A 27,604-nucleotide genomic window follows, 5' to 3' on the forward strand; every position below is an offset into this window, starting at 1 on the left:
ACTTAAATTAATCATAAATCGTTATTGCTGTATTCTCTCTGATGAGATACTGTATATATCTATGACAGCATACGACTGATCGTGACAAGGCAGCATACAGGCTGTAGTCAGTTTTCCTCTCTTATATTAGTTTCTTAATTCGAACCTCTGACCAGCCAGTGGTTTTTGGAATCGTGAAACATTGGAGTCGCAGCGCCGGCTGGATGGACAAAACGCATGAGCAAGTTTGACCTTCGGGACAAGTTCACTTGCGACCTGCGACCTCCATCCAAGCCTCTTTTCCCCCTGACAGTTTCCATTTGAGTCGGACATCACAACGACGGCGGCACACAACGAGTGTGTCCGAAAGAGGCGTATCAAAGTCTCTGACTAGGAGTGTTTTGCATAAGTGCTACAGCAGTTTGTTTGAGTGCAGCACGACATTGGAAAGGCACTTTGGTAAATGCTGAGATGCAACACTGACACTGCGTAAATCAGAAGTATGATACAACCGCAAGGACATGGGAATATAAGGGAGAAACACATTCCCAACAAAAAAAAAAACACATACTAAACAACTGAAGCAAACGGTTTTAAACGACAAATCAACTGAAAGCAACCTCTTCAGCTCGACAGGCTCCCGCCCAGTCCTGAAAGAGGAAGTAGCGAGTCCCTATTTTGGTCAGGGTCACCATGACGTGGGGAATGCGTGGTAACCAGGTCAGTACGCTTTGAAGCTGGTGTCAGGTCCCACTCACACTTCCCTCTCTGTGATTAGTGGTAGGGGAAGTGAGATGGTAAACTGCTGCCAGCGGTCACCAAAGGAAGTGAGATGGTAAACCAGCTGCCAGTGGTCACCACAGGACAGGGAAGTCCATTTTGCTGAAGCCAGGGTCTCTCCGCTGCTCCCAGTAGTTGTTGCTGCTCACCCACGTATCATCCTTAGACTTCCTGCAAACACGACACGAACGAGGAATACTCAAACACTGCATCATCTGGTAAGACCCAATGACCACTGACTGCATGGGTGGTAACGTGTAACAATGTTGCGATACTGTAATATGTAGTGCAACAAATTACTATTTCAATTTCAGTCATTTTATTCAGAAAAGTTACTATGCAAAAACTATATCCGACACCCATCCCGATCCTGTCCCGCTATTTAGATTTTATCAATCAAAAGTGAAACAATAATTTAGTTAAACACTATAAATTAGTTAAACCACTCCCCCCCACACACACACATTTTGAAGGTAAGAGAGGATGCAATTGCCAATTTCTGGTGGTGTAAAGAAAAACAATACAACTAGTAGCGTAACAAATGACTACTCGCAGGGAGTAACATGTTAGCCTGGTAAACCATCTGGATCATGTGAACTCACATTCTGCTTCGTTCTGCAGATCAGTCTGGCCTCCAGACCGCCCCCCAGCGATTTACATAAATGAAAAAACACACGGACCAATCAGGGACCTGCCTGGTAGTTTACAATGTAACCGGCCAATCAGGGACGCCGTTGGCAAAACAGTATGGCAGCTCCAGAAGCAATAAGCCATGGCAATAAGCGGCAATAGTAGAGTAAACACAGCCATAACTGCAGATATTGCAGAAATAAACTTGATACAATTAAACAAGAACAAGAGTATGCAGCATTGCAGCAGTGGAGTTTCTTGGCGGAAAAGACGTTTTTCCGACGTTCTTCCGAGTGGATTTGGATCGGATTTGGCGACGCTGATTGGCTGACGGAGTTGTCTGTCAAGGCAAATACTGTACGCCCACGAAACTGAAGCTGCTGTGGGCAGGCTGGAGGCCAGAACAAAACAGAAAAGTGAGTTGATGTGATCAGGATGGTTTAGCAGGCCAGTATGTCATGTCAGCAATAATAGGAAGAATAGGTGTGACTTTTTTCAGTGATGATCCCAACACTCAGCACAGGCTGTTCATCACAAGGCTGCACACTGTACAGTCACACGTCGTTAAATGTAATCTTTAGCTCATTCTAACCTTTCGTACTGTACCTTCCACTTATTCTGCTATTTGGTTATGCTTCATACCTCAGCGACCCCCTAGCCATTTATACCATGTAAGGCGAAGTGGCTGCTGATCACATGATCTCTGAACATGTGTGACAGCACGAGCACGCATATAAATACTGTCTCTTATCTCTTACACCCAGCCGTACGTACGCACGCGCATGCGCACGCGCGCACGCACACACACACACACACAGGCGCGTACTTGAAGAAGCGAGGCTGGTATGTGAGGTTGTTTTCCTGCAGCACTTTCCTCCTCTCCCTCTGGAGCTGCTCTATGCGCTGTTTCTGCTCCTCGGCGCCCTCTATGTTCCCCTCCTCCAACAACCTGGAGAGGAACAGAAACAGAGACAGAGAGAAATACAGAGAGTCAGGGAGGAGGACAGTAGTATTTGGACCATCATTTGGACTCTACTAGAGCAGCCACTCCCAAGCTGCAGGCCGGGGCCCACATATTGCAAGTGGACCGCCAATTCATTTGCAGAACATTACGATCTCAGTGGAAAAATATATATAAATTATTAATATTATGTATGAGAATGCATTTCTCCATTGTTTAATGATAGTTATTTAATTTCTGATCAATTATTTGTTAATTAGCCTATTGCAATGCAGACACCCCCTCACTTGGTTTCTGAAGTGCTCTGAGAACGCATTATTTGGCCGCGGCCATTTTTGAGATGTTCAAGGTTCAAGGTTGGGAAGCGCTGTACGAGAGGGCTACCCCCCCCCCCCCCCCCCCCCTACACACACACACACACAGCTGGAAAAACCTGGCTCTCCCTCCCCGTTGGTGTGTAACTGTGTCATATGAGAGAGAGAGAGAGAGAGAGAGAGAGAGAGAGATGAGCTGCCCTAGATCCGCTTAAGATTATCACATGATGAAGGTTGAAGTGAAGAGGCCCAACGGCCAAAAGGCATGCAGAGTATAAAGGACTAATTGAATACAAATGAAGTATGTTGATGTGATAAAGGGCAGTGGTGGCCTAAGGGTAAGAGAAGTGCACTTGTGACCGGAAGCTCATCGGTTCAAGCCCTGGGACAGGCAGGATCTGGGTGGGAAAAGTGAAAAAACAGCGCTTGCCCCTCCCTCATTACCACCACTGAGGTGCCCTTGAGCAAGGCCCTTAACCCCAACCGCTCCAGTGGAGCTGATCAGTGGCCAGCAGTCAGCTCAGACTGTGGTTGTACTGGTCAGCTTCCAGGTGTGTGTGTGTGTGTGTGTGTGTGTGTGTGTGTGTGTGTGTGTGTGTGTGTGTGTGTGTGTGTGTGTGTGTGTGTGTGTGTGTGTGAATGTGAACTGGGTACTTCTGAAAAAGTGAGCATTGCTCTCAGTGAGACTCCCCCTGTATAAGGTAAGCAGAGAAAAAAAGAGAGCAAAATAGAGGAACAGACGAGAGGAAATGGAGAGGATAATATATATATATATATATATATATATATAGTGTATATCTCAGGTGCTGACCTCTGGTCCGGCCTGAAGCGTGTGTCTGTGGGGGGCAGTAGGGCTTTCAGGGTGGCATCCAGCTCATTCAGCTCCACTGCAAACTGGGTGAAGCCATAGTACTGCTCCTGTTCCACTGGCATGGGGTCTATACACACACACACACACACACACACACACACACACACACACACACACACACACACAAATAATTGTTACATTATCGAGCTCAGTTTTGTTATGTTTGATTGAATTGCCCAGGTGTAACGTTTTTTTGAGTGACAGCTCCAAGGAACAAACACTCACTTGCTCTCCAGATGCAGGTGGCAGAAGGCGGCTCTCCTTGGTACACGCCCTCATGCCATTTCCCAAATATGGAGTGTATAACTTTTCCGTTTTTATCTGTAACCACGCCTTCTATCTCATTCACTACAGAACTCCACGATCTTGCCTGGGGAAGAAAAGGGGAAACAAACAATTATATTTGTGCCGTCGGTGAAAAGTGAAAGAAATATATTAAGAGGAATGAGAATTGATAACCCAATATGAATCCCATCATGTAATAAATATGATCCCCCCTCTTTTCCCACAATCAAAAACGCACAACAAACCGAGTGAGCAACAATAATAAATATAAAGAAGATACACAAAATAAACAAGTAACAATCAAATAAACACAAATGGTCAATCAGGAATTAAGGTACATAGATAATCATATAGTAAAGGCATAGGGCTTTTTGATTTCCACATTATTTCACCGCTTGAGAAGATGAAACCTATGCATTTTCTTTTGTGTGTGAGTACATTGAAAGTTATGCAAACCGGAGCCAATTTCCTTGTATGTGCACATACTTGGCCAATAAAGCTGATTCTGATTCTAATTCTGGCATGGCTGACTAGTATTCCATGCACAATTTCCACCCCTTCAAATTTGAGTTCATCTGTTTGTCCAGAAGATGGTGCTGTTTGAGAGAGCAAGCCATATCCTAGCAGATGTATTCTCTAGGCTAGAGTCTAGAGTCTAGGAAAAGGATCAGGCATCTCTTCCTTCTCCACAGTTGGAGGACGGACAGCGAACAAAAACAGTCATGAACACTGTAGTGTAGCGAGTAAACATCTCTGTTTCCTGACCTTGACAAATGTGACTTTACACTGGCAGGCGTCACTGTTGACATTTTTGATGGCCATCTCTCCGTAGTGTTCGATCCAGCGCTGGCCGCTCAGGATGTTGTGGATGCAGCACGTCACTTTGTTCCATTCGTAGTGGTCCCCAAACCTGGAGGACACACACACACACGCACACACACACACACACACACACACACACACACGTCTTGTATCACTAGATCACGGATACCCGATACCTGCTAAACGTACAAGTGAGCACACACGCAAATGTACAAACGTGCGCGCGCGTACACACAGTTAGTAAAGGACCTACGCGGGTAGGGTGACATGGGTGGTTCCCATGGGAACAATTTCCATGGATTTGCCCCAGAATTTGTTCTTCCATCGGATATCTAAAAGAAATGGACCACAAAAGAACAGGTGAGCACATGGGGGACAGAGAACCTGCAGCATGTAATAAACACTCAGAAATCAAGGCGTGGCATCAATGATAATCACACTCTGTTCTACTGCGATCAGGGTTCCCACACCTTATTAAACATCAAATTAAAAGGTCCTTCGAGGCCCAATTCTCTCAAAATCAAGGACCCAACACGGCATAATTTGAGACACGTATCAAGGTTAATTGTTGTTTCAACACAGAGAATTTTTAGAATCGGAACTAGCAGAAGCTAGTTTACAGAAGCTCACAGACAACAATTACAAAGAGAGGCTTGAATGTGTGAACACTTCTCAACTGTGCAGTATTAAACCTATTTACTAACGTTGAGAAAAGAAAAAAAATCGAAAGAACTTAAAATTTCTGCACAAAATACTACTAATACTGTAAATGCAAGCACTTTCAGTGACCCATGTGTACTTATGTCTATTTTCAAAAACTTACAAACAAAACCTCCCTCCCCCCATCAAATTCACAAACTTTGAAGGATTTCAAGGAGCCGTAGGAACCCTGTAATATGCTGAGCAGGACAGAGGGAGGAAGGCTTTTGACATTCTAATCTCTCTTCCTGCTAACCTTGCCAAAAGCTGAAGTTCTTTGAATCACAGTGACATGTCGACACAGGCGGGTGATGACTCACCTGGGAAAAGGGGAGAGAGGGGAGAGAGAACGAGGTAAGAGGGGGAAAAGGTAATATACATCTATAAAAGGCTTTGCCATAGTATCTCATTTAGGAAGGTGTATTCTTGACTTTGTCATTTTAAAAACTGCGTTACAGATGCTATGTAGCATTTTAAACAGCAATAATCCATTACTTCAATTTTGAGACATAATAATGACAATAAACAAACAAGATGAGCACAGAGAACATTGGCAGCCTCGAACCAGCCTCAGTGCTGCATTTGACTGTGAGCCATCAGGTCTGAATTTGTGGGAAATCTACTGCAAGGCTTTACAGCACAAGACAGGAAGAGGGCGCTGTTCCTTCAGCGCAAAAGTTTCAGGTCATGAAACGACGGTAATGATGGTGGAAAATGTGAACAAGGTTCATGGGAAATTGCCAATTTGCCATGACAATTAATTTGAGATATTGATGTTTAAAAATACCACATGTAGCACTGTTTACATACGAGTCAAATCACAGCATGTATTACAGTATACGAGTCATAATATGAGTGCTATATTCAAAATGTATACATTTGTGTGTTGTGTTCAAAGCACCCATGCAGTGAATAGTCGATAAGCCCACCCTGTGAAGGGAGCTGAACCCCATGCTGTGAATGATGTCTGAGCCTATTTAGTAAAGTGTGTGTGGGTGTGTGTCCTCTACCTGTTCAGCTATGAACCTGAGGCCCTTGTCAGGTCTGTCACACTCGTACGTCTCTCCCAGGACGGGGTTAAAGGGCTTGCTTCCTGCTCGGTAGTAGCTCGACGCGTACGCAGACACAGCAAATGTTGCAACATACACCTGCACAGACCACAGAGCGGCTGGATCAACATCTGGCCCGTGCTCATCTGTGGGCTCTCTCTCACCAGGGAACATTATGCCACAGGGACAGGTGTTTTGGGTAACAAGTAGGCCAAGGTCATCTTTCAGTTTTGATAGATGATGAAAGTGCAGATTGATGCGTCATACATTGAAATCTGATTAGTGGCATAATGTCCTGCCCTCACCATGCGCTGGTAGGGGTCGTGGGTCTGGTTGGCGGTGTCCAGCAGTTCGCTGTACTCCATCTCCTCGCACAGCCTCTGCAGCGTGTTGAGCGGCTCGTTCAGCGTCACCGGCATGGCCACCTTGGACAGATCCTTCCCGATGTTGTTCCTCAGGATGTTCCACACACTCACGCCGCTGCTGCTGGGGGTGGGAGCGGGGAGGAAGACGCGCCGGCGAGCCAGGGGGTACGCCGCACTGCCCACTGGAGCCAGGGAGGGGGAAGAGGGCACAGGAGGTGAAATGGGAGAAAGTGGTTGGTTGGTTGGTTGGTTGAATCTACAGAGTAGGGCTGGGCAATATATCGATATTATATCGATATCATGATATATATCAGACTAGATATCATCTTAGATTTTGGATATTGTAATATCGTGATATGGCATAAGTGTCGTCTTTTTCTTTTTGGTTTTAAAGGCTGCATTACAGTAAAGTGGTGTCATTTTCTGAACTTAGCACACTGTTCTTGCTGTTCTATTATTTGCCTTTACCCACTTAGTCCTTACATCCACGTGACTGATGATGATGATTATTTATCCAAAATGGCCTTGTGTAAATACTTTGTGAAAGCACCAATAGTCAGGGAAGGAACCCCCGTCTTTGCATTTTATTTGCAGTAACAATCGCACATCAGCCAGTCATTGTTGTCCACTGCTGACATGATGTAGGTAATGATATGATATGATATATTTACTCAACTAGCTCCAAGGGCGCCAGTCTGTAAAGCCTACAATGAAAGCTGCCTCACCCTCACACGCTTACAATGAAACCTGCCTCACCCTTACACCCTTACAATGAAACCTGACTTTTTTATGGATTAAATATTCCTGCAAATGCAGTGGTCAAGTTCAAGTTTCGTAATTGTTTTATTTAAGTTACTTATTTTTATATAAATGTTACTGTAAAAGCTGCAAGAAATAACCTAATAGGCTCCATAGTCTCCCTATGCTGCGTAGGCTCGCCCGCTATGCGGCCTCCCCCGCCCTGCAGCTCCCCGGGCTGGCCCTGCAGCTCGCATCGCCACTCGATGATGTCACAATGCTGATGTCACTGATGACATCAGTGATGTCACAATAATGGTCACAATGCACAATTGCTCAAGTGACATCACTACAATTGCTCAAGTGACTGATCACTGATGACATCAGTAATTTATGACATCACTGATCACTTCCTCAGTGGGACAATAAATTGAAACAGAGAACAGAGAAACATTGCCCACATGCTCCCTTTTATAATAAGGATAAAAACGTTTCAGCAACATCCCCTCCCTCTAATTGTTTTCACAAATAGCACGCTGCATACAGACAGGCAGCATGTTCTCGTGTCACGTGACATACCCGAGCTGTGTCTGTCGCTGCCTCCCTCGTTGCTGTAGGTGTCCATGGAGACGCTGTCACTGACATCGCTGATGTAGGAGTCATCATCTGACAGCTGGAGACCCAATGAGAAAAGGTCAGTGAGCGACCAAAACACAACATCCCACACATCCACATCCACACTCTACTCCTGTATGTTTGTTTAGGCAGATATTCATATGTTCTGAACTGCTGAGTGGTTCTCAAACATTTCCATATTAAAAACCCTAATTTAGTTCATAGTAGAGCCACGGACCGACATTTGATTTTGTCTCTTGGACCCAAATCTCAGTATGGTATAGTTTCCTTATTAGATATGCTTTTGATCAGAATACCATGACTATATGTATATTGAAAGTAGAGAGATAACAGAGAAACTACGATCAAAATAGTAAGTCTTCTACATTCTCTAATTGTGTTAATTTCTTGTAAATGAAATAGAGTACCGCAGGGATGACGTATTTTTGTAGGCTTACCCAGAAGTCCCTGCACTTCCTGGTTCCTACGTGTTAAAAGTCAATGGGATTTTTGTATGGGAATTGCGGTTAAATGCACAAACTAAGGTCTGTGGTTAACAAAAGTTTACGAAACAGCGAACTTTGTGTCCAGCAAGATAATCTTCACAAATGAGGACCACCTTTATGACTTTTGAAAAACGCATTTCCGCTTCGAAAATCATAAAAGTGGCCCCTGATTGTGAAGATTATCTTGCTGAACACAAAGTTCGCTGTTTCATAAACTGTTGTTCACCACAGACCTTATTTCAAGCATTTAACCAAAATAACCATACAAAAATCCCCTTGACTTTTACACGTAGGAATCAGAAGTGCTAACATCCAGGTCTTCCGGACTCACTCCTGCGGTAGTCTACAGGCCTAATGGTCAAATCTAACATGTGTTTGCTGGGGACACCCTGGAACTCCCTCAAGGACCCCTGGTGGTCCCTGGACCACACACATGAGAACCACTACATTAGCTCACCCTAATTTGTTCTCTGTATTAGGAGGCGAAAGAGGAGAGTGACCTTTTTCAACGTCTGAAACTTGGCTGGTGTAGGAAGGAAGGAAGCAAGGGAGAGCGCTTCCATTTTGATTTCATTAGCTAATTGCAAGTTGTTCTAACTAAGCATTAGGAGGAGAAAGAAGATCGTGGCTGACCTCATTCTCTGAGGACGAGGAGGAGAGGAGGTACTCCTGAGCATCATAGAACTCTGATATAGACTCCGGGATGGATGCTTTGCTCTCATTGGATGCCTGGTGGACCAGGGAACGGGAGCCGTCGGGACAGTCCTGATTGGATGATTAGAAGTCAACTGAGAAAAACTGGTCTTAGGTGGTAGATGTTTGTAATCACGCAAAAACGCACGCGCTCGCACGCACACGCGCGCACGCACGCGCGCGCACGCACACGCGCGCACGCACACACGCACACGGTCACTTACTGTGGAATAGGCGGTCTTCAAGCCGATGACCTGTGCTGGTTGGGGGGCCTGCAGGCCGATGGTGTGCTTCAGCCTGTCTCTTTCTGCTGACAGGGAACTGAAGGCTGACTTCAGTGTGGCGTGGACTAGAGAGGAACAAAGACACACACACACACACACACACACACACACATACAGTGAAGTAGGCTCAGGGCCTTTCATTTCTCTCAAATACAACTGGAAAAAAAGGTGTCACGTGCATGTGTGTGTGTGTGTGTGTGTGTGTGTGTGTATGTGTGTGTGTGTGTGTGTGTGTGTGTGTGTGCGCGCATGCGTGTGTACACGTGCGTGCTACTTGTGTGTGTGTGTGTGCGCTTCAGTGGCTTTGCGCCACTCTCTCCATACGGTGGCTAAGCCTCGCCATCGCGAGATTGCCCATGGGACCTAAGGAAGTGAATTATCCATTCATTTCCTCGTAGATGTATCTTATTATTATTATTATTATTATTATTATTAAATTTTGGAATATTTCACACGGACAAAAACAAAGCAAACTGGCCCAGACCCAGGCAGGGACTCACTGTTGTTGGCCAGCCTGCAGAAGTCCTCCTGTAGACGGGATGCGTCTGTGGGCGAGTCTGGAGATTCGGGACAGGCCTCCTGGGTGTTGGACTCAGTGCTGGAGAGATTGGGGTGGGAAGCGTGGAGGCGGGGGGTGTTGGAGGAGATACAGCTCGGGACCTGGGGGAGAAAATGAGGTCAAGGTGAAGGAGTGTATCTCTGACTCAACGAGCCCAGGAACACAAACGGGAACTGGAACTTTTTGTAAAGTGTTGATACCGTTATTGCTTTGACCTGACCTATATTTGCATTGCTGAACATTGGGAATGAACTCGTATTTGGTGTTCATCAGCAGATAAATGAGAAGCTGTGCATGTACCTGTAGTGTGGTTTTGGCATCTTTGCCGTTGTTCTTGGATCGCCATCTCCTCGGTCTCTTCTCCTTCTTGTGGTCATAAATTGAGGCCTGCGGTGACCACAAGCAAGACAGATACGAAGAGATGGGTAAGTACCAGTTGGACAAAGCACCTTCAGTTAAGATTTTCCTTAGAGTCCGAGTTAAGGTGTATAAAATAAAATCGGCTGGACAAAACACCCTTAAATCTTCTCCTTAAGGTTAAACACTTTAAGGAAAACATAAGCAGAAGATTTAAGGGTGGTTTGTGCAGCCGGGTCTATTTTATGGACACCTTAACTCGGACTCTAAGGAAAATCTTAACTTAAGGTGCTTTGTGCAACCGGCCCTCAGTATTCTAGCTCATCACTAATTCCCATACAAAACAATATCTTTCTCCTTACTCATTTCAAAAGTAAAATTTTTACTTTACTTAATTATTACTCCCTGGGAGCAAGTAGTTACATTACTTTTATGTTATACCACTAATGGCCGTGTGTGTGTGTGTGTGTGTGTGTGTGTGTGTGTGTGTGTGTGTGTGTGTGTGTGTGTGTGTGTGTGTGTGTATACTGTACCTGTAGTGCATGTAGTGCACTGATAGCTGGGGCTGAGTATGTGCGGTGGAGGACCTCCATGCTCTTCAGCAGCAAGTTAAGTTCCAACAGGTACGATTCACACTCCTCCAAGTCTGACAGAAAGACAGATCATTAGACGGGTCACATCATTCAGACATAGTGATGACAGATCAGGCAGAAGACGCAAAATGCATTGCAGTGTATTACCACATTACAACATATTGTAGACACACTGCAATAGGCTATTGATTGTACTGGTGGTGTATGCTTTATGTATGTATGTAAGCAGAGAGACAGTAAATTAGTGAGACAGGACAACAGACAGACTAGTGACCAACCTCTGGAGCACTTGTCCATATCTTCTGAGGAGTGGAGCCAGGCACTGACCTTCGCCTGGTGGAGTGACGCCTGCTTGGTAAGAGTAGCCCTCTGTTTGAGAGAGAGAGAGAGAGAGAGAGAGAGAGAGAGGGAGAGAGACAGACCGACAGAGAGAGACATGGGCAGAGAGAGAGAGAGGCAGAGAGAGAGAGTTTGTCATATAACCTTTACTGTAAAAATAAATAAAAATCCAACAATATATTTATAAATTTTTCAATTAGCACATTCATACACAAACCAAATTACAATTACAATATAAACAACCAAAATACACACCAGCGCCGTCCCCTCCCCACAACAACACGACAAAAACAACATACAAATAGCGATTTAGCTGCGGATCAAATTAACTCCAGTTCAGTTCAATTGATGTACATCTTGTCTAATGTACAGATAGTGCGGATGAAATTGAGAGAAAAAAGACGAAGAAAAAACAAACAAAAACTTTGATGGCTTTGTGTATTGCAGAGGGTTACTTAAATATCCCCAAGCGTCTACCGTTTTCAAATTGAAGGGAAAAAGCCGAGGCAGATTAGATGTTTTCATGTCAACATACCTTCCTGAGGGAGTCGTTGGGGGAGGCATTGGGGTGGAAGAGGTGCCTCTCGTGGGGGTACATGGCGATCTCGTTCTGTCGGAACACGCGGTGATGTCGCAGCTTCGCTACCCAATCGTCAAACATCTCCAGAGACTTCACCTGGGTGGCAGAAAGTCTGGAGTGGTAACTTTGACAGAGCAGCTGTGTGTATCGCTTATGCATATAAAGTGTAAATAACAGAGAACGCAAGCACGTGTTGTGTGTGTGTGTGTGTGTGTGTACATTGAATCATGGTGAGATGAATGACCTTCAGGTGATAGATGTTATCTTCCGTGTCCAGATCGATGCACATGGCTTTCTTCTTGATCGACATGACGGAGAGGCCAACGTCAATGCAGCCATGGAGCTTTCCCTTCTTCTGCTAAGTAAAAACACTTTGGTTAGTGTGTGTGTGTGTGTGTGTGTGTGTGTGTGTGTGTGTGTGTGTGTGTGTGTGTCTGTGTGTGCAAGAATGACAGACAGGTGGTGGCGCTCTCGAGGTGATACCTACATCAGGTCCACGCTTTGAATACTTCAGGATGCCTTTCTCCAACACAAAGTATCTCTAGGTGGGTAGAAAATAAGTTGAATTGATAATCAGTCACACAAGGTATGCTGTCAACCGTTCTAAATAATATAATATCCAGCCCTGAATGCACAGTGCTTGACCTGCTTATTCCTGTCTTTGGTTATACAAATACAGTGACGCCTCTGAAAGAAAGCGTATGTCGCCATAGTGCAGTTTGGTACCGATAACACCACTTCCCCTTGACCTCCCCATTCAAATTTTACCCTGGCAGCAGTAAATCAGTCACTAGTCTGGACAATCACCATGTATAGACTTAGCAACCGCTTGCTAGCATACCTCCTTCATCTTTGCAAACTTAACTTAGCCGGATAACACACTCAATTGTCAACTCGTTACACTCAGACTCATTTCCATCTTCTAGTCACTCTGTTTAAGTTATTTCTATGAGGGGAGCCCCCCCCCAGGGGAATTCAGACCAATCACTAGACACCAACGTAATGTATCGGCCTGAATCTTACGTTACTCTTCATCAGAGTCACTCAGAAGCGTCATGCCCATTGAAACTGAGGGGGCAGTTGCCCCCTCAGATTTTTTGAAAAAAAGAAATGAAGGGGGAAGTAAAATTCATGCTGTTAGTTATTATAGGTATAGTTTGCATAGCAAGTTAGTTGGCTATATTTGTACTACCATGCAGCTAAAGTTAGCATTGTAATGTTAGCCAGAGCTGTTATGGCAGTGAGCTGTTTTTACCACTACCACCACTGTCACAGGTAAATCCATTTGATGTCTCCAGGTCAAGATGCAGTTTTTTTTAAATAATTTGCATTGTGGATACTGGATATAGTCTTTTTATGTGAATAACATTTTGGGTGAAGCAAGATTGAGCTATTTCAAGAAAAGTGGCAGCAGTGTAGAAGCTAGTGTGGAAGTGACTAAGCTAATAACCATAAAAGCACAATCACCGAAATCTCTAAATAAATATACAGTATTTACCGTAATGAGAAAAGGAGCAAAATATTGATGGTTAAAACTTAATCATGATATCACAACACTCTAATCCCAATGATAATTTAAAATGAGATATTATAAATCTGGCCAACATTTTAGAAATAGCTAAATGGACGATTGATAGATAAATCAATCAATCATGAGTGGATTCAGCACACTTTATCTGGGCAGACTGATTGAATCATTGCAGATCTATTCAGACCTTAGGTCGCCACCAAAACTTTTCTGCTGGGGACCTTTGGTCGCTGCCGAATGTTTATCTCTAAATACATATACAGTATTTACCCTAATGAGAAAAGGAGCAAAATATTGATGGTTAAAACCCGAATAATGATATCACAACACTCTAATCCCTCTAAACTCTAATAAAAAAATTATAATTTAAAATGAGATCTTCCTCTAAATCTGGCTTCAAATGGCAAACATTTTAGAAATAGCTAAATGGACTGATTCAATCATGAGTGGATTCAGCACACTTTATCTGGGCAGACTGATTGAATCATTGCAGATCTATTCAGACCTTCGGTCGCCACTGATATTTTTTAGCTGGGGACCTTTGGTCGCCACCGAATGTCGCCCCCTCAGAATTTTGGTTTGCATGACGCCCCTGGAGTCACTGACTCTGACGAAGACGCACTTGGTGTCGAAACGTTAGTCCTCAATAAAAGTATATTCCTACACTTGATCCGTGTGCTCCAGTAGCCTGGGTGAAGCCAGCCTTCAACGTGACGTCACAGACTATGTCTGTAGCGTAGGTTTCTTTGTGACGGACAGTACATGGAGGTCATGTGGAGGCTGGGTTTACCCAGGCTAGTGCTCCAGTGTCACACTTTGCTTATCTGAAGTTTTCTCCTGCTGATTGGCCCATCGTTAGTCCCCCTCTGCGCTGATTGGTGAATCACTGGTAAAAGCGGAGAAAATGCATTTGCATATGCCGATTCCAGACCACGAGCAGCCAAACTCAAGTGTGTGGAGGAGTGGGCGGATTTGAAGGTCTAGACACAGGGAAGACCTAACTACCTTTTCAATGCAGAATATTGCAGATTGCGTCTGAATGGACAACTACTGTAACCCCCATGTATGCTGACCTGCTCTAAGGATGGGTAATTATGAATCATTAAACGTTTGATCATGTGCAGCTAGAAAACAATAAGCATTGTGAAACCTTTGTCAACTCATCATAACTCAAAAAGTATCTATTTTACTCCAGGTTTAGCAAACACCATGAATGCAAACAAACCCTTTACAACCTCGAAAACCTGTCAACCTCCCCTTGTATAAAAGCTTAAACAATACAATCTTCAATTCAATAAATGCAGCTAGTAGAGTGACAGTGGTGGCTGTCATTATGCTGTTGCTGGTGAGGTGCTCACCTTATGCCATCCCTTCATGGGCCATTTCCTCCTCTTGAGCAGGTAGCCCTCATGGCGGCCAGGCTCCTGCATGTTGGCAGGGACGCCCCTCAGGCCCTCCACAATCTCCCAGCTGTCCTGCAGCCAGACAGAGGCAGAAGGAGGAGTGTTCCATGACAGACTGGGATCCATTTTCACTTGAACATCTTCCCATTACCATAGAGGGCAATGACACTAACGCCATTTCCTGGATGACATGGGCCTTAGGGCATTTTCATCAAATGTGCTGAATTGTGTGGGTTGCTGAGGTGTTATGGGGCTTTACAGCACACATACTGTGCTGATTCAGCACTGATGAATCAGCACAAACATCTAGCAAATAATGGCTAAAATACGTGGTATTGCAAAAACAATGGTATTACACTTTATGTATTTGCTTTAGCTTGCAAAGAATGGGAGATGGTGTGGTTTGCATTTTAGGGGAAATCTGATTGGTTAGTCATAGAAAACAAGCCTTCCAGAATAAATAATTGACCGATAATAAGTCCCCCCCATAGTTACTGTTGCTAGGTAGGTCAAACTTTTAGCCTACAGCTGACAGTCAAACAAGAGTGTCAAATAAACGTTAATATCTCAAAAACGATACATTGTATCGCTATATTTTGACATTGTGAGAGAGAGCAAAAGTAGCTGAAGGGTTTGATGTATAATGTATGTATGTAGTGTTAAAGATGTGTGAACTGTCCCAGTTTTAAATTGTGTGAATTTAGTTTAAAAAAAACTGCAGCCTGGAAAGTCAGCTGGAGTGAATTGTGACATCACACGCTAGGCTGGCTCCATAGGCTGCTACAAGCTTGCTCAGCTGTTATTGGAGCACAGAGCAAAAAAGGGGCGGGTCTTAGGAAAGGTCAATTGAATCAATTTCAAAATGTTAATTGGACCCAGACAACGAATACACACACAGTTACAAATACACACTGTGGCTAGTGTGCATATTAGGGCTGTTAGAGGGACAACATGGTGCATCTCATTTCAGCACATCTGAGGTGACCAGCTGATGTTAACTGAGAAGACAAACACTGCTGAAATGCTAACAGTGGCTGCAAGCTCTTTGGCAACTGAATGCTCATCCAGCAAACATTATGCATACAAACAAGTAGACTGACACACACACACACACACACACACACACACACACACACACACACACACACACACACACACACCTGGTTATTGACATCCTTATAGGAGTCGCTGCTGTCGCTGTGAGTGGGCGACGGTGACGTCATCCTTGTGCGACTCACACTCGACTGCCTCCTGCCCGCCGTTGTTTTGTTTCTATGGAAACCACGGCAACAGATATCACAGCGGCGGCGGCACCAGGGGGCGGGGCATCACTCTGACCTTACGAAGGAACACTCAGCAGCACTGCAGAGAAAGGGCAAAACAAACAGATGTTAGCAGCACGGCAAAAAAGGCCAGGCTAATTTTAAAGAGAGCGGTGTCCGTGTGAAGGATCAGAGAGATAAGAACAGAGTGGAAAAACTTAAGCGCTGTCTGTCTGAATGTCCAACAGCCCAATTAAGGATATGAAATCCCCCACAACCCAATGTGGCTGTGCTTTGGGGAAGCTGGACATGAAGGGGAATATCCAGGTTAAAATAAATATCAGATGATAAGCTTCCATCGCGAACACTACAGAAGTTCAGGGTTCAATCATGGATTTTTGTGATGAATTGCCTGCAGCTACCACAGTGAAACATCAATAGAATAGATCTTGACCAGGTCCGGTGGTATTTTGTTTTCGGTACATACAGAACGTAAAAAAGATACTGCATCATAGTTACAACACATAAAGTGCATCACAATAAAGTGCATACAGGCATCACCCGTAACAGTGCAATTACAACAGACAGCAACCATTTAGTCAAAATCATTGACGAGACACTCATAAAACCACATATGCACAGTGCAGCAACAAGTCCTTATGGTTAACGGAGTTTTAAAATAGAATAGAACCCAACACAAAAGCAATGCCATCAAAGTCAACACAGAAGCGTCATGCCCATTGAAACTGAGGGGGCAGTTGCCCCCTCAGATTTTTTGAAAAAAAGAAATGAAGGGGGAAGTAAAATTCATGCTGTTAGTTATTATAGGTATAGTTTGCATAGCAAGTTAGTTGGCTATATTTGTACTACCATGCAGCTAAAGTTAGCATTGTAATGTTAGCCAGAGCTGTTATGGCAGTGAGCTGTTTTTACCACTACCACCACTGTCACAGGTAAATCCATTTGATGTCTCCAGGTCAAGATGCAGTTTTTTTAAATAATTTGCATTGTGGATACTGGATATACGGTAGTCTTTTTATGTGAATAACATTTTGGGTGAAGCAAGATTGAGCTATTTCAAGAAAAGTGGCAGCAGTGTAGAAGCTAGTGTGGAAGTGACTAAGCTAATAACCATAAAAGCACAATCACCGAAATCTCTAAATAAATATACAGTATTTACCGTAATGAGAAAAGGAGCAAAATATTGATGGTTAAAACTTAATCATGATATCACAACACTCTAATCCCAATGATAATTTAAAATGAGATATTATAAATCTGGCCAACATTTTAGAAATAGCTAAATGGACGATTGATAGATAAATCAATCAATCATGAGTGGATTCAGCACACTTTATCTGGGCAGACTGATTGAATCATTGCAGATCTATTCAGACCTTAGGTCGCCACCAAAACTTTTCTGCTGGGGACCTTTGGTCGCTGCCGAATGTTTATCTCTAAATACATATACAGTATTTACCCTAATGAGAAAAGGAGCAAAATATTGATGGTTAAAACCGAATAATGATATCACAACACTCTAATCCCTCTAAACTCTAATAAAAAAATTATAATTTAAAATGAGATCTTCCTCTAAATCTGGCTTCAAATGGCAAACATTTTAGAAATAGCTAAATGGACTGATTCAATCATGAGTGGATTCAGCACACTTTATCTGGGCAGACTGATTGAATCATTTCAGATCTATTCAGACCTTCGGTCGCCACTGACATTTTTTAGCCGGGGACCTTTGGTCGCCACCGAATGTCGCCCCCTCAGAATTTTGGTTTGCATGACGCCCCTGCATGACCATGGCAATCAGGTTCATCATCAAAGGTTCTTCAGACAGACACATTAGCATGACTTGCTAAAATCCCCGTCAGAACGTACTGGACATTTCCCATACAAGAATATCATCTATTTCAATATGAAAGGTTTCCAACAGACAAAAGAGACCAGGCTACAGGATTCAGTGTGCTACAGTATGGAGCTTCCCCTCATGCTTAATTTAATCAACGTGAAACTGACCAGTGCGGTCGAGTGGTTCGCTCTGAGAGAAGTACATTGGATGGATCGGTAGTGAAACTCTATAGGACAGGGGTGTTTTCAAAGTCTGAGACTGTGGGCCTCCCCCAAGACAACGCCTGGAAAAAGGAGCCTCCCTTGCTCAATTCCTGGATGCCTATGGTATTATGATTATGTTGTTTGACCCCGTAGACACTCAATAAATTGAGCCAAGATAGCCTGATATTGCTGTTTGACAAACTTCAGACACTAAATAGATCAAAAAGGTCTGTCTGGAGCCTGGTATGTATTCGATTCTGACTCTGGAAAACTGGGAAAAACTGTCAAATTCACCCAAACTACTATATCTCTGATCTATCGCTTTAACCAAATCACACACATGTAGGCTATTCTATGAGATATCATTTTAAGAACTAATGTGATATTCTTTCACGTCCATTCACTGAGCCTCCCCTGAAACTGCTTGGAGCCCCCCTGGGGAGGCCCACCTCCCACTTTGAAAACCTCCGCTCTATAGGATTCCCTAATCCCCCCCCAATGAAAGGACAGAAGTAAGGCCGTAATTACACAGGCGTTCATTCTATGGTTGTCTGGGTTGAGCGGTGAACACCCATGTTCACATTCTCACTGTGATGTAACATGCATTCCTCTCCTCACCACAGATGACATGTCAGAACCTGGTTAGGTAGGTGTACAGTATGTGCTGACTGTGTCTGTGCCGGTGTGTGTGTGTGTGTGTGTGTGTGTGTGTGTGTGTGTGTGTGTGTGTGTGTGTGTGTGTGCGTGCGTGTGCGTGTGTGTGTGTGTGTGTGTGCGTCCATGTGTGTGTGTGTGTGTGTGTGTGGTGTGTGTGTTGCAGAGCCACTCCCTTCGAACATTGACACCATCACTAGCTCAGTGTGTGAACTGTGAGATGAGATATCAAGTGTGTGTGTGTGTGTGAGTACGATGTGTGCACGTCTCTGTCTGGTGGAACAATACGGCGAGCGAAATCGAATGCCCTCGGGGCAACGCGTGCACGGCCTAGTGGTTTCTCTAAGTGTGCGTGTGTGTGTGCGCGCGCGCGCGTGTGTGTACTCTGTAGCTCAAGGCCTCAGTTAAAGTTAGTGCCATGCCCAGGACATGAGTCATCAACAGGAAAGAATGTGCTCCGTGCTTCGATACCCCCGACATAACATAATACACAGCTAGGCTAGCTACAGTCAGTCAACACTCAGCTAAAAGCAGACTGAAACACATGGACTGATGGACAGCACACATACTGTGCAGCTCACAGCTAGGCTAGCTACAGTCAACACTCAGCTAAAAGCGGACTGAAACACATGGACTAATGGACAGCACACAAACTGTTCAGCTCACAGCTAGGCTAGCTACAGTCAACACTCAGCTAAAAGCAGACTGAAACACATGGACTAATGGACAGCACACAAACTGTTCAGCTCACAGCTAGGCTAGCTACAGTCAACACTCAGCTAAAAGCAGACTGAAACACATGGACTGATGGACAGCACACATACTGTGCAGCTCACAGCTAGGCTAGCCACGGTCAACACTCAGCTAAAAGCAGACTGAAACACATGGACTAATGGACAGCACACAAACTGTTCAGCTCACAGCTAGGCTAGCTACAGTCAACACTCAGCTAAAAGCGGACTGAAACATGGACTGATGGACAGCACACAAACTGTGCAGCTCACAGCTAGGCTAGCTACAGTCAACACTCAGCTAAAAGCAGACTGAAACACATGGACTGATGGACAGCACACATACTGTGCAGCTCACAGCTAGGCTAGCTAGCTACAGTCAACACTCAGCTAAAAGCAGACTGAAACATGGACTGATGGACAGCACACAAACTGTGCAGCTCACAGCTAGGCTAGCTACGGTCAACACTCAGCTAAAAGCGGACTGAAACATGGACTGATGGACAGGACACAAACTGTGCAGCTCACAGCTAGGCTAGCTAGCTACAGTCAACACTCAGCTAAAAGCAGACTGAAACACATGGACTGATGGACAGCACACATACAGCTCACAGCTAGGCTAGCTAGCTACAGTCAACACTCCGCTAAAAGCAGACTGAAACACATGGACTGATGGACAGCACACATACTGTACAGCTCACAGCTAGGCTAGCTAGCTACAGTCAACACTCAGCTAAAAGCAGACTGAAACACATGGACTGATGGACAGCACACAAACTGTGCAGCTCTGTAGCAGAGTAAAGAGCAGACAACTTGACTATAGACTTCAAATAAACTTAAAGGGGCCCTATTATTATATGCTAATGTATAATTATTTTATTCGGAGACTCCATTAGAGTAGCGTTGCATGATTCACAGCTAAAAAAAACCTTTATGCGCTTGATTTAGCTCACCGGGCTGTTATGTTCCCACTGTTCAAGCTGTGATGATAGGTGTGTTCATTCTGTTCAAGTGAACTTCACAGAGCTTTTCCATGTGAAATACTGTTTGTGCTCAGTCCTGGGACGTATTACACATAATTAGCGACGGGGCAAAATTATACGCTAATTAGATCTGTGTAAATAATACCTCTATATTAGGCACGCACCGCAAACAGCAAAGGTGCATCCAACCATCAAAACACCCCCTGAAGCGCGTCGGCGCCAAGGGTCCTGATGGTGAATTTCCAGCTCCAAGTGTATTCCACAGAGAGCACAGATAATCATCACCTAAATACACACCTCAGTGGTAAGGCCGGGCGGCAGCACCAAGCACCGGTTTACATAACACATTCTGCCTTCCATTCCTCAACCGCTTTCCCTCTTTGACACAACTCAGCAGCAAAGTTTGCAGCAAAACACTTCCTGGCAGCAAAACATCAAAAACACTTCTTCAATTCAGATTTGTTTTTTTTAAATCTGACACTACCGCATTACGTGCAAACCACTTCCTCGCATTAGTGGCAGAGTGTTTATGTCTCATAGCAAGAGGAGGCTATCTGCCTTGGATGCACTGTAAATACCACAAGGCTGGGAGATAAAAGTCCCCAAATGTCCCACTGAGTGTTGTTGCTGTACTCACCTCGACCTGAGAGTACTGCACTGTACTGTACACTGGAGCTACTGAGTGTTGTTGCTGTACTCACCTCGACCTGAGAGCACTGTACTGTACTGTACACTGGAGCTACTGAGTGTTGTTGCTGTACTCACCTCCACCTGAGAGCACTGTACTGTACACTGGAGCTACTGAGTGTTGTTGCTGTACTCACCTCCACCTGAGAGCACTGTACTGTACTGTACACTGGAGCTACTGAGTGTTGTTGCTGTACTCACCTCGACCTGAGAGCACTGTACTGTACTGTACACTGGAGCTACTGAGTGTTGTTGCTGTACTCACCTCGACCTGAGAGTACTGTACTGTACACTGGAGCTACTGAGTGTTGTTGCTGTACTCACCTCGACCTGAGAGCACTGTACTGTACACTGGAGCTACTGAGTGTTGTTGCTGTACTCACCTCGACCTGAGAGTACTGCACTGTACTGTACACTGGAGCTACTGAGTGTTGTTGCTGTACTCACCTCGACCTGAGAGCACTGTACTGTACTGTACTGTACACTGGAGCTACTGAGTGTTGTTGCTGTACTCACCTCGACCTGAGAGTACTGCACTGTACTGTACACTACAGCTACTGAGTGTTGTTGCTGTACTCACCTCGACCTGAGAGTACTGTACTGTACACTGGAGCTACTGAGTGTTGTTGCTGTACTCACCTCGACCTGAGAGCACTGTACTGTACACTGGAGCTACTGAGTGTTGTTGCTGTACTCACCTCCACCTGAGAGCACTGCACTGTACACTGGAGCTACTGAGTGTTGTTGCTGTACTCACCTCGACCTGAGAGCACTGTACTGTACACTGGAGCTACTGAGTGTTGTTGCTGTACTCACCTCCACCTGAGAGCACTGCACTGTACACTGGAGCTACTGCACCGCACTGTAAGACTAGAAGTGCTTCTTGGTTTTGCCTTCGCTCTTACGCAACGGCAGTCAATCATTAGTGAAACTACACCTTGTAAATGAGCTGTTAAGATGGAAAATGGGTCATTGTCGCAGCCGAGGGCCAATGCCACCGAGTCACAAGGTCTAAATGAGGGAATAAAGGTTAAAAGGTGACGGGACCTCGCAAGACTTTATGAGCTGATGGAAATTTGACGACTTCAAGATTAAAAAATAAAAATGAACGCTGAGATCAGCTGTTAGCAGAGAGGCAGAGATGGAGCATCAAATGGACAGATTGAATTGTGTAGCAAAACGGATACTGCTGAAGCCACTGTAGTGTTTCCTATGCATCTTTCTGTGCAGGAGCTGAGCATTTGTTGACAACTTAGCATATCAGCACACATCCACTGAAGGAGTGCAGCAAAGAGTGGGTGGTGTTTGCCTCAAGTAAGTGCTATACTTTTCAGAGAGATGACAGCTTGGGGGCAGGGTGGGGGTGTGGGCTGTATGGGAGACCAAAAGGTGTGGTCGAACAACCACCCCAAGCACAGCAAATTAATCTAACTCGGGTGTGTGTGCTCTCGTGTCCCCTCCCTCTGCCCCACTGAAGAGAAATCACCGTGACAAATGGGTGAGTTCAGGAGGCAGTAGCAGAGACACAGACACAGACAACACAGGGCAAACAGACTTCTACTCAACCCAGTAAGCAGCCAAGTGTGGGAGGGGCTTCAGATCTTAAGTTCCCTCAAAGTTTTCCTGTTCAAACCTCTCTGTAAATACACGATCAATGAGTGAACGTTCACGCGCAACAACTGCCCTTTGAATTGCCGACTGGAACACAGCTTTTGGAGGCCTATTAGGGAGTGCAAGCTGTTCTATAGCCTGACACAAACCCACCTAATTAAATATATCCTCGGCTCAAACACCCACATCCTTCTTGAGGTCAGTATGGCTGCAGGCAAACACCTACACTGACAGCGAGCTAGCTAGCTACCCCGTGGCCTTCCTGGTGTGAAGCCTGGCCTGTTGTTCAGCCGTTCCCATGACAGGATCTCAAGACAATGAGGCTAAAAGCCTGAGGAATTGTCCGGCGCTGGACTTTCCAGTCTGGGCATGACAAACACACACACACACACACACACACACACACACACACACAACACACAACACACAACACACACACACACACACACACACACACAGAGTAGCGGCATCCATACTTTCTGCCTATAATACACATTCCTCCCATAGCAGGCCTGCCGTAAACCCGACAGTCTGCAGTTGTATATCCTCCATTACTGCCTGACTGGAAAAAGGCACTTATAGATGGGCCCATCTCCATCATGTAAAGGGCAGTTTATACTACAGCGATTTATGATGGTCGCCACCGACCATGATCATCTTCTATCATCATCGATGTCCATTGTGGACATCGATGATAGAATATAATCATGGTCGTGGCGACCATCATAAATCGCTGTAGTATAAACTGCCCTTTCCTCTGCCCGCCATAATGTGCCAGAATATTCCGCCAAAGCTTCTTTGCAGAATTATCATGCTAAAGCTGTGCATGATCTACCGCTTAATATAAGAGCCAGGCTAAGCTGCTTTAAATAGGCTCACATCCGGCGCTATCATCTGGCTACATCATCCATCAACAGCTACATTCTTCAATGGAACTGAAGTAGGTGCCCATAGATTGATGTGTTGCAATTGCAAGCTGCAATCTGGTTCTGGATTGGCTGCTTGCATAGGGGTGGCGCTGACTCTCATCTGATCTCTCTAACAATGAATCTGATTGGCTGCACCGGCTGATGGCATTGACACATTTGCAGGCACTATATAAACAATATTTAGTATGTGTGAAAGTTGTATAGTGTCTATTGATGTGGCCTCTATGTATGTAGGCAGAGAAAAACTCATGTTTTAAAACATCAGTGAATGATCAAAGGGGTAAAAACTAAAAGCAGCCCCAATGTGCCATTCAACAACCAGAAATGTAGACAGAGACAGAAAGAGAGACGGACAGACAGAGAGACAGACAGACAGACAGACAGACAGACAGAGAGGCTTGGGAATTAGCGTGCCCGTAGAGTCTTGACCACTGAGGTTCTGAGAAGCCGCATCACAAAAGATGTCTGTCTGTCTGCTTCCTGCTGAGACAAGGGACACTGTGTATTATCGCTCCATCACAGGTTGCCATGGATACCAAACCCAAGGCAAAGGCGAGAATATATTCCCTTTGTTTAGGCTGGAAGGAAAGTGTGAGGGCATAAAACATGCTAGGCTATTTATAGAGCCAGTTCCATTACCGGGTGAACTGTGATTTCCCTGAGTCTCACATAGTATAGTAAAGAGATCACACGTGGGGGCTATTTTCAGAGTGGCCACTCAGTGTGTTGGTCAAGGCAGCAGTGCTCTTCTGTATTGGCCAGCTTGTCAGTGGGTGTTGTGTCAAGTGAGTGACAGAGAGATAACTCCGTGAGTCACAGTCATGTGGCAGTAGGCCAAATATTTAGCCTGAACTGTGATCGACTGGTGGCGTGAGACGCTATTGATCCTGTGGGGGGGGGAACCCTCTTTTCACTCCAGGTCCAGAGTGCAACCCTGCAGCGGGGTGGGGACTCGGTGCCTTGCTCAAGGGCACTTCAGCAGGGCGGATGCATGCCAGCACAGGGGCTTGGACCCATTGCTGTCAGACTGAAGGACGGTCTCTCTCTAAAACATTAAGCCACAAAAAAATCAAACCAGGTTAGGTAGAGAGGTATCGTCAGTCAAATGTAAATGAGTCTAGACAGGTTTTTGATAAGCAAGTTGGAACAGATGTTTCTCCTCCACTAAGAATATCCATTTGTATACATGTATCAGGTACATGTATAAACCCTGTGTAGCTATCAGTCCTCAATAGTCAGCACAAATGTCTAACTATTTTCTAATCTTCTGCAACAGTGCTACCAAGTACCAGGCAGCCACCCTGCGGGCATACAACGCCTATTGGCCTAGTGATGAATCCAAATGTCAACAAAGTGGTGTGTGCCACAGTGACAGCGACAATTACCGCCCATGCATGAAATGATCATGACTGATAGGTTATTAAAATGAATACAATCAGATTCATGCAGGTGCCATCAAAGATGACAGGAGCTGAGTTAAACAAACAAAAGTGAAAGTGCTTATGGGTTTATATCATCATGACATGAGCTGTCTGAAGTATGAATGAACATCCAGAAGTCTCAATTATGCTATAACCAATCATTTGTAATGTGGATTTGTTTTTGTTTTAAACACTGACTGAGGGACAAAAGCACAGCCTACAGCTATTCAACTGAATGTGGAATAAATAGTAGCCTAATAGGCTAGTAGTATAGTAGTCTAATTCTACTAGGGCTCTATTTTATAAGAAAAAACATTAAAACAGTTATGTAAGGCCTAAAGAGCGATGTCAGTCATTCATATATGATAAGGTCACTAGCCTATAACCTGTAGAGTAGCCTGCCACAAACACACTACAAGTTCATTTATAGGAATAGTTTGTTATTATAGAAGCACATTATCCACTTCGGATAAATGAAATAGCAAAAGTTACTGTGATGGTGGTGGTAAATTCCTCGGGGTGAAAACCACAGGTGTCCCGTTCAAATGTTCCTCCCAGCAGCCAAACACAGCGGCTCAAACTTGTCAGCGCAGCAGACAAAATGTCCACAGACTCCAGCTGCACAAGCCGAGCTCACCGATCACCACCAAACACCCGGGTTAGGGTTAACCTGTAACACGGAGCCTTTGACTCACCGATCCATTACCTAGAACCATCTGTCGAGCAAGTCCCAACCCATCAATAATTCTATCGAAAGCGATAGGCTAGATCAGCGCCAACGGTCACCTAAACCCGAACGAAGACGACAGGAGAGCAGTCAACTCTGTCGCGCTACTACACGAGAACAGCGGAGACACACGGAATCAATGAGTTATTTCACGTGTTATTGGTATGAATAAATCAAAAATGCTTACGGTTCTTCTGGGGCGAAGACTAGTGCATCATATCCAGAGATAGTGTGGAGAAACGGAGATGTTACCCCGGCTCCGCACATGAATGAATGCCACTATGCCAGCCCCCAGCATTGTGGAGAGGGCGGGGCCTGTCTGGTGGACAGGGGTGACTGACACACGGCCTAGCGAATCACACTCGAGAATAAAAGTTAAAAAATGAAAATAGTGGCAGGGCGGGCACTTTTTGGAGCTGACCCACACAGTGACAGTGACGTGGTCAAAAAACGTAGGGGTGGAAATTCCAGGTGAGGAGGAGTGTGCTGTCGTCGTGGCGTCAGGTAAAGCTTCGTACTGCTTTCAAATGATGGTGGAAATATTATAGCTGAAAGTGCACATGGACGACGTAGTAAATATGACTGGAACAATCAGATTATTCTATACATACATAACAATTGATGGTTAAAGTTAGGCTATTTGTTTCATTACATTGCATTGTTTCTATGTAAATCTAAGTAGTGTGGATGCATGTTGCTTCACCACACAGTAGCCTATAGGCTACACAGCCTCATGACACACTGTCTGATGATTTTCCTCACAAGTTCTGGTTGCAAAAGGTGGCTTTACTCAACAGTGTTACTGAAATGATTGAGTAAGTAGGCTACGAGAAGTAGGAAACTATGAATTCACCCAGACTGAATGAGTGACTGACTGACTGACTGACTGACTGACTGACTGACTGACTGACTGACTGAATGAGTGAGTGAGTGAGTGAGTGAGTGACTGAGTGACTGAGTGAGTGAGTGAGTGAGTGAATGAATGAATGAATGAATGAATTAATTAATTAATTAATGAGTGAGTGAATGGGTGAGTGAATGAGTGAGTGAATGAGTGAGTGAATGAGTGAGTGACTGAGTGACTGAGTGAGTGAGTGAGTGAGTGACTGACTGACTGACTGAATGAGTGAGTGAGTGACTGACTGACTGACTGACTGACTGACTGACTGACTGAGTGAGTGAGTGAGTGAGTGACTGAGTGAGTGACTGAGTGAGTGAGTGTTTGCTTGCATGTGTGTTTCTGCCGTGTCCTTCTCAGATATAGTCTGTGCTCCTGGCTCATTTCTGGAGCAGGCACTCATCTGTCAGTCCTCTATGTACCTCCATGCCTGGATTTGTTTACTCAACGAAACAAATGTCCTCCTTTGCATGGGCATAGGGCTGTCACTTCCTGCCGGGCCTATTGCTATGGCAACAGGGAAGGGAAAACAAAAAGGGGCCACATGTCTTTGGAAGGAGAGTCAGCATTGGGTGTGACCAGAGACTTAGAATTGATAAAGCTCTTTGGTGGTGGTTGGAGTTCACAGGAATGTAGACTTATATAACTGACAGACTGGCTGTGTTTCTTAACTAGTGAATGGATGCT

The 27,604-nt window shown here is 44.8% G+C and overlaps 1 protein-coding gene across 4 annotated transcripts; it reads right to left on the reverse strand.

The window, feature by feature from the left end:
- On the reverse strand, positions 1–26,309 carry LOC310785128 (oxysterol-binding protein-related protein 3-like). Of its 4 annotated transcripts, none has more exons than XM_083646113.1 (22): positions 26,207–26,309; positions 16,111–16,312; positions 14,906–15,022; positions 12,507–12,560; positions 12,264–12,374; positions 11,975–12,115; positions 11,379–11,469; positions 11,041–11,153; positions 10,451–10,537; positions 10,092–10,251; positions 9,532–9,656; positions 9,248–9,379; positions 8,073–8,166; positions 6,696–6,937; positions 6,352–6,489; positions 5,598–5,661; positions 4,896–4,974; positions 4,586–4,730; positions 3,761–3,905; positions 3,476–3,602; positions 2,216–2,338; positions 1–930 (listed from the first exon to the last, which is right to left on the reverse strand). In XM_083646113.1, exons 2-22 carry the CDS (start codon positions 16,171–16,173, stop codon positions 834–836), a joined length of 2,448 nt encoding a protein of 815 aa, XP_083502239.1. In that variant the 5' UTR covers positions 16,174–16,312; positions 26,207–26,309; the 3' UTR covers positions 1–833. The 4 variants fall into 4 exon arrangements, with proteins under 4 accessions (XP_083502239.1, XP_083502238.1, XP_083502240.1 ...); XM_083646112.1 differs by having other exon boundaries at positions 12,264–12,377; XM_083646114.1 differs by lacking the exon at positions 10,451–10,537 and having other exon boundaries at positions 12,264–12,377.
- Between the last annotated feature and the right edge of the window lie 1,295 nt (positions 26,310–27,604).

This window comes from Poromitra crassiceps (assembly GCF_964638095.1).
Source record: "Poromitra crassiceps genome assembly, chromosome: 11".
Taxonomy (NCBI): Eukaryota; Metazoa; Chordata; class Actinopteri; order Beryciformes; family Melamphaidae; genus Poromitra; species Poromitra crassiceps.

Bases quoted from the DNA above. Each gene is read 5' to 3' on its own strand.
- LOC310785128 (XM_083646112.1), bottom strand. From the start codon at position 16,173: ATGACGTCACCGTCGCCCACTCACAGCGACAGCAGCGACTCCTATAAG. The intron at 11,154-11,378 runs GTTGGTCACTAG...TCTTTCTGTCAG, and splicing joins TATGGACAAGTGCTCCAGAG to ACTTGGAGGAGTGTGAATCG. The intron at 6,938-8,072 runs GTATGTCACGTG...CCCTGGCTCCAG, and splicing joins CAGCGACAGACACAGCTCGG to TGGGCAGTGCGGCGTACCCC.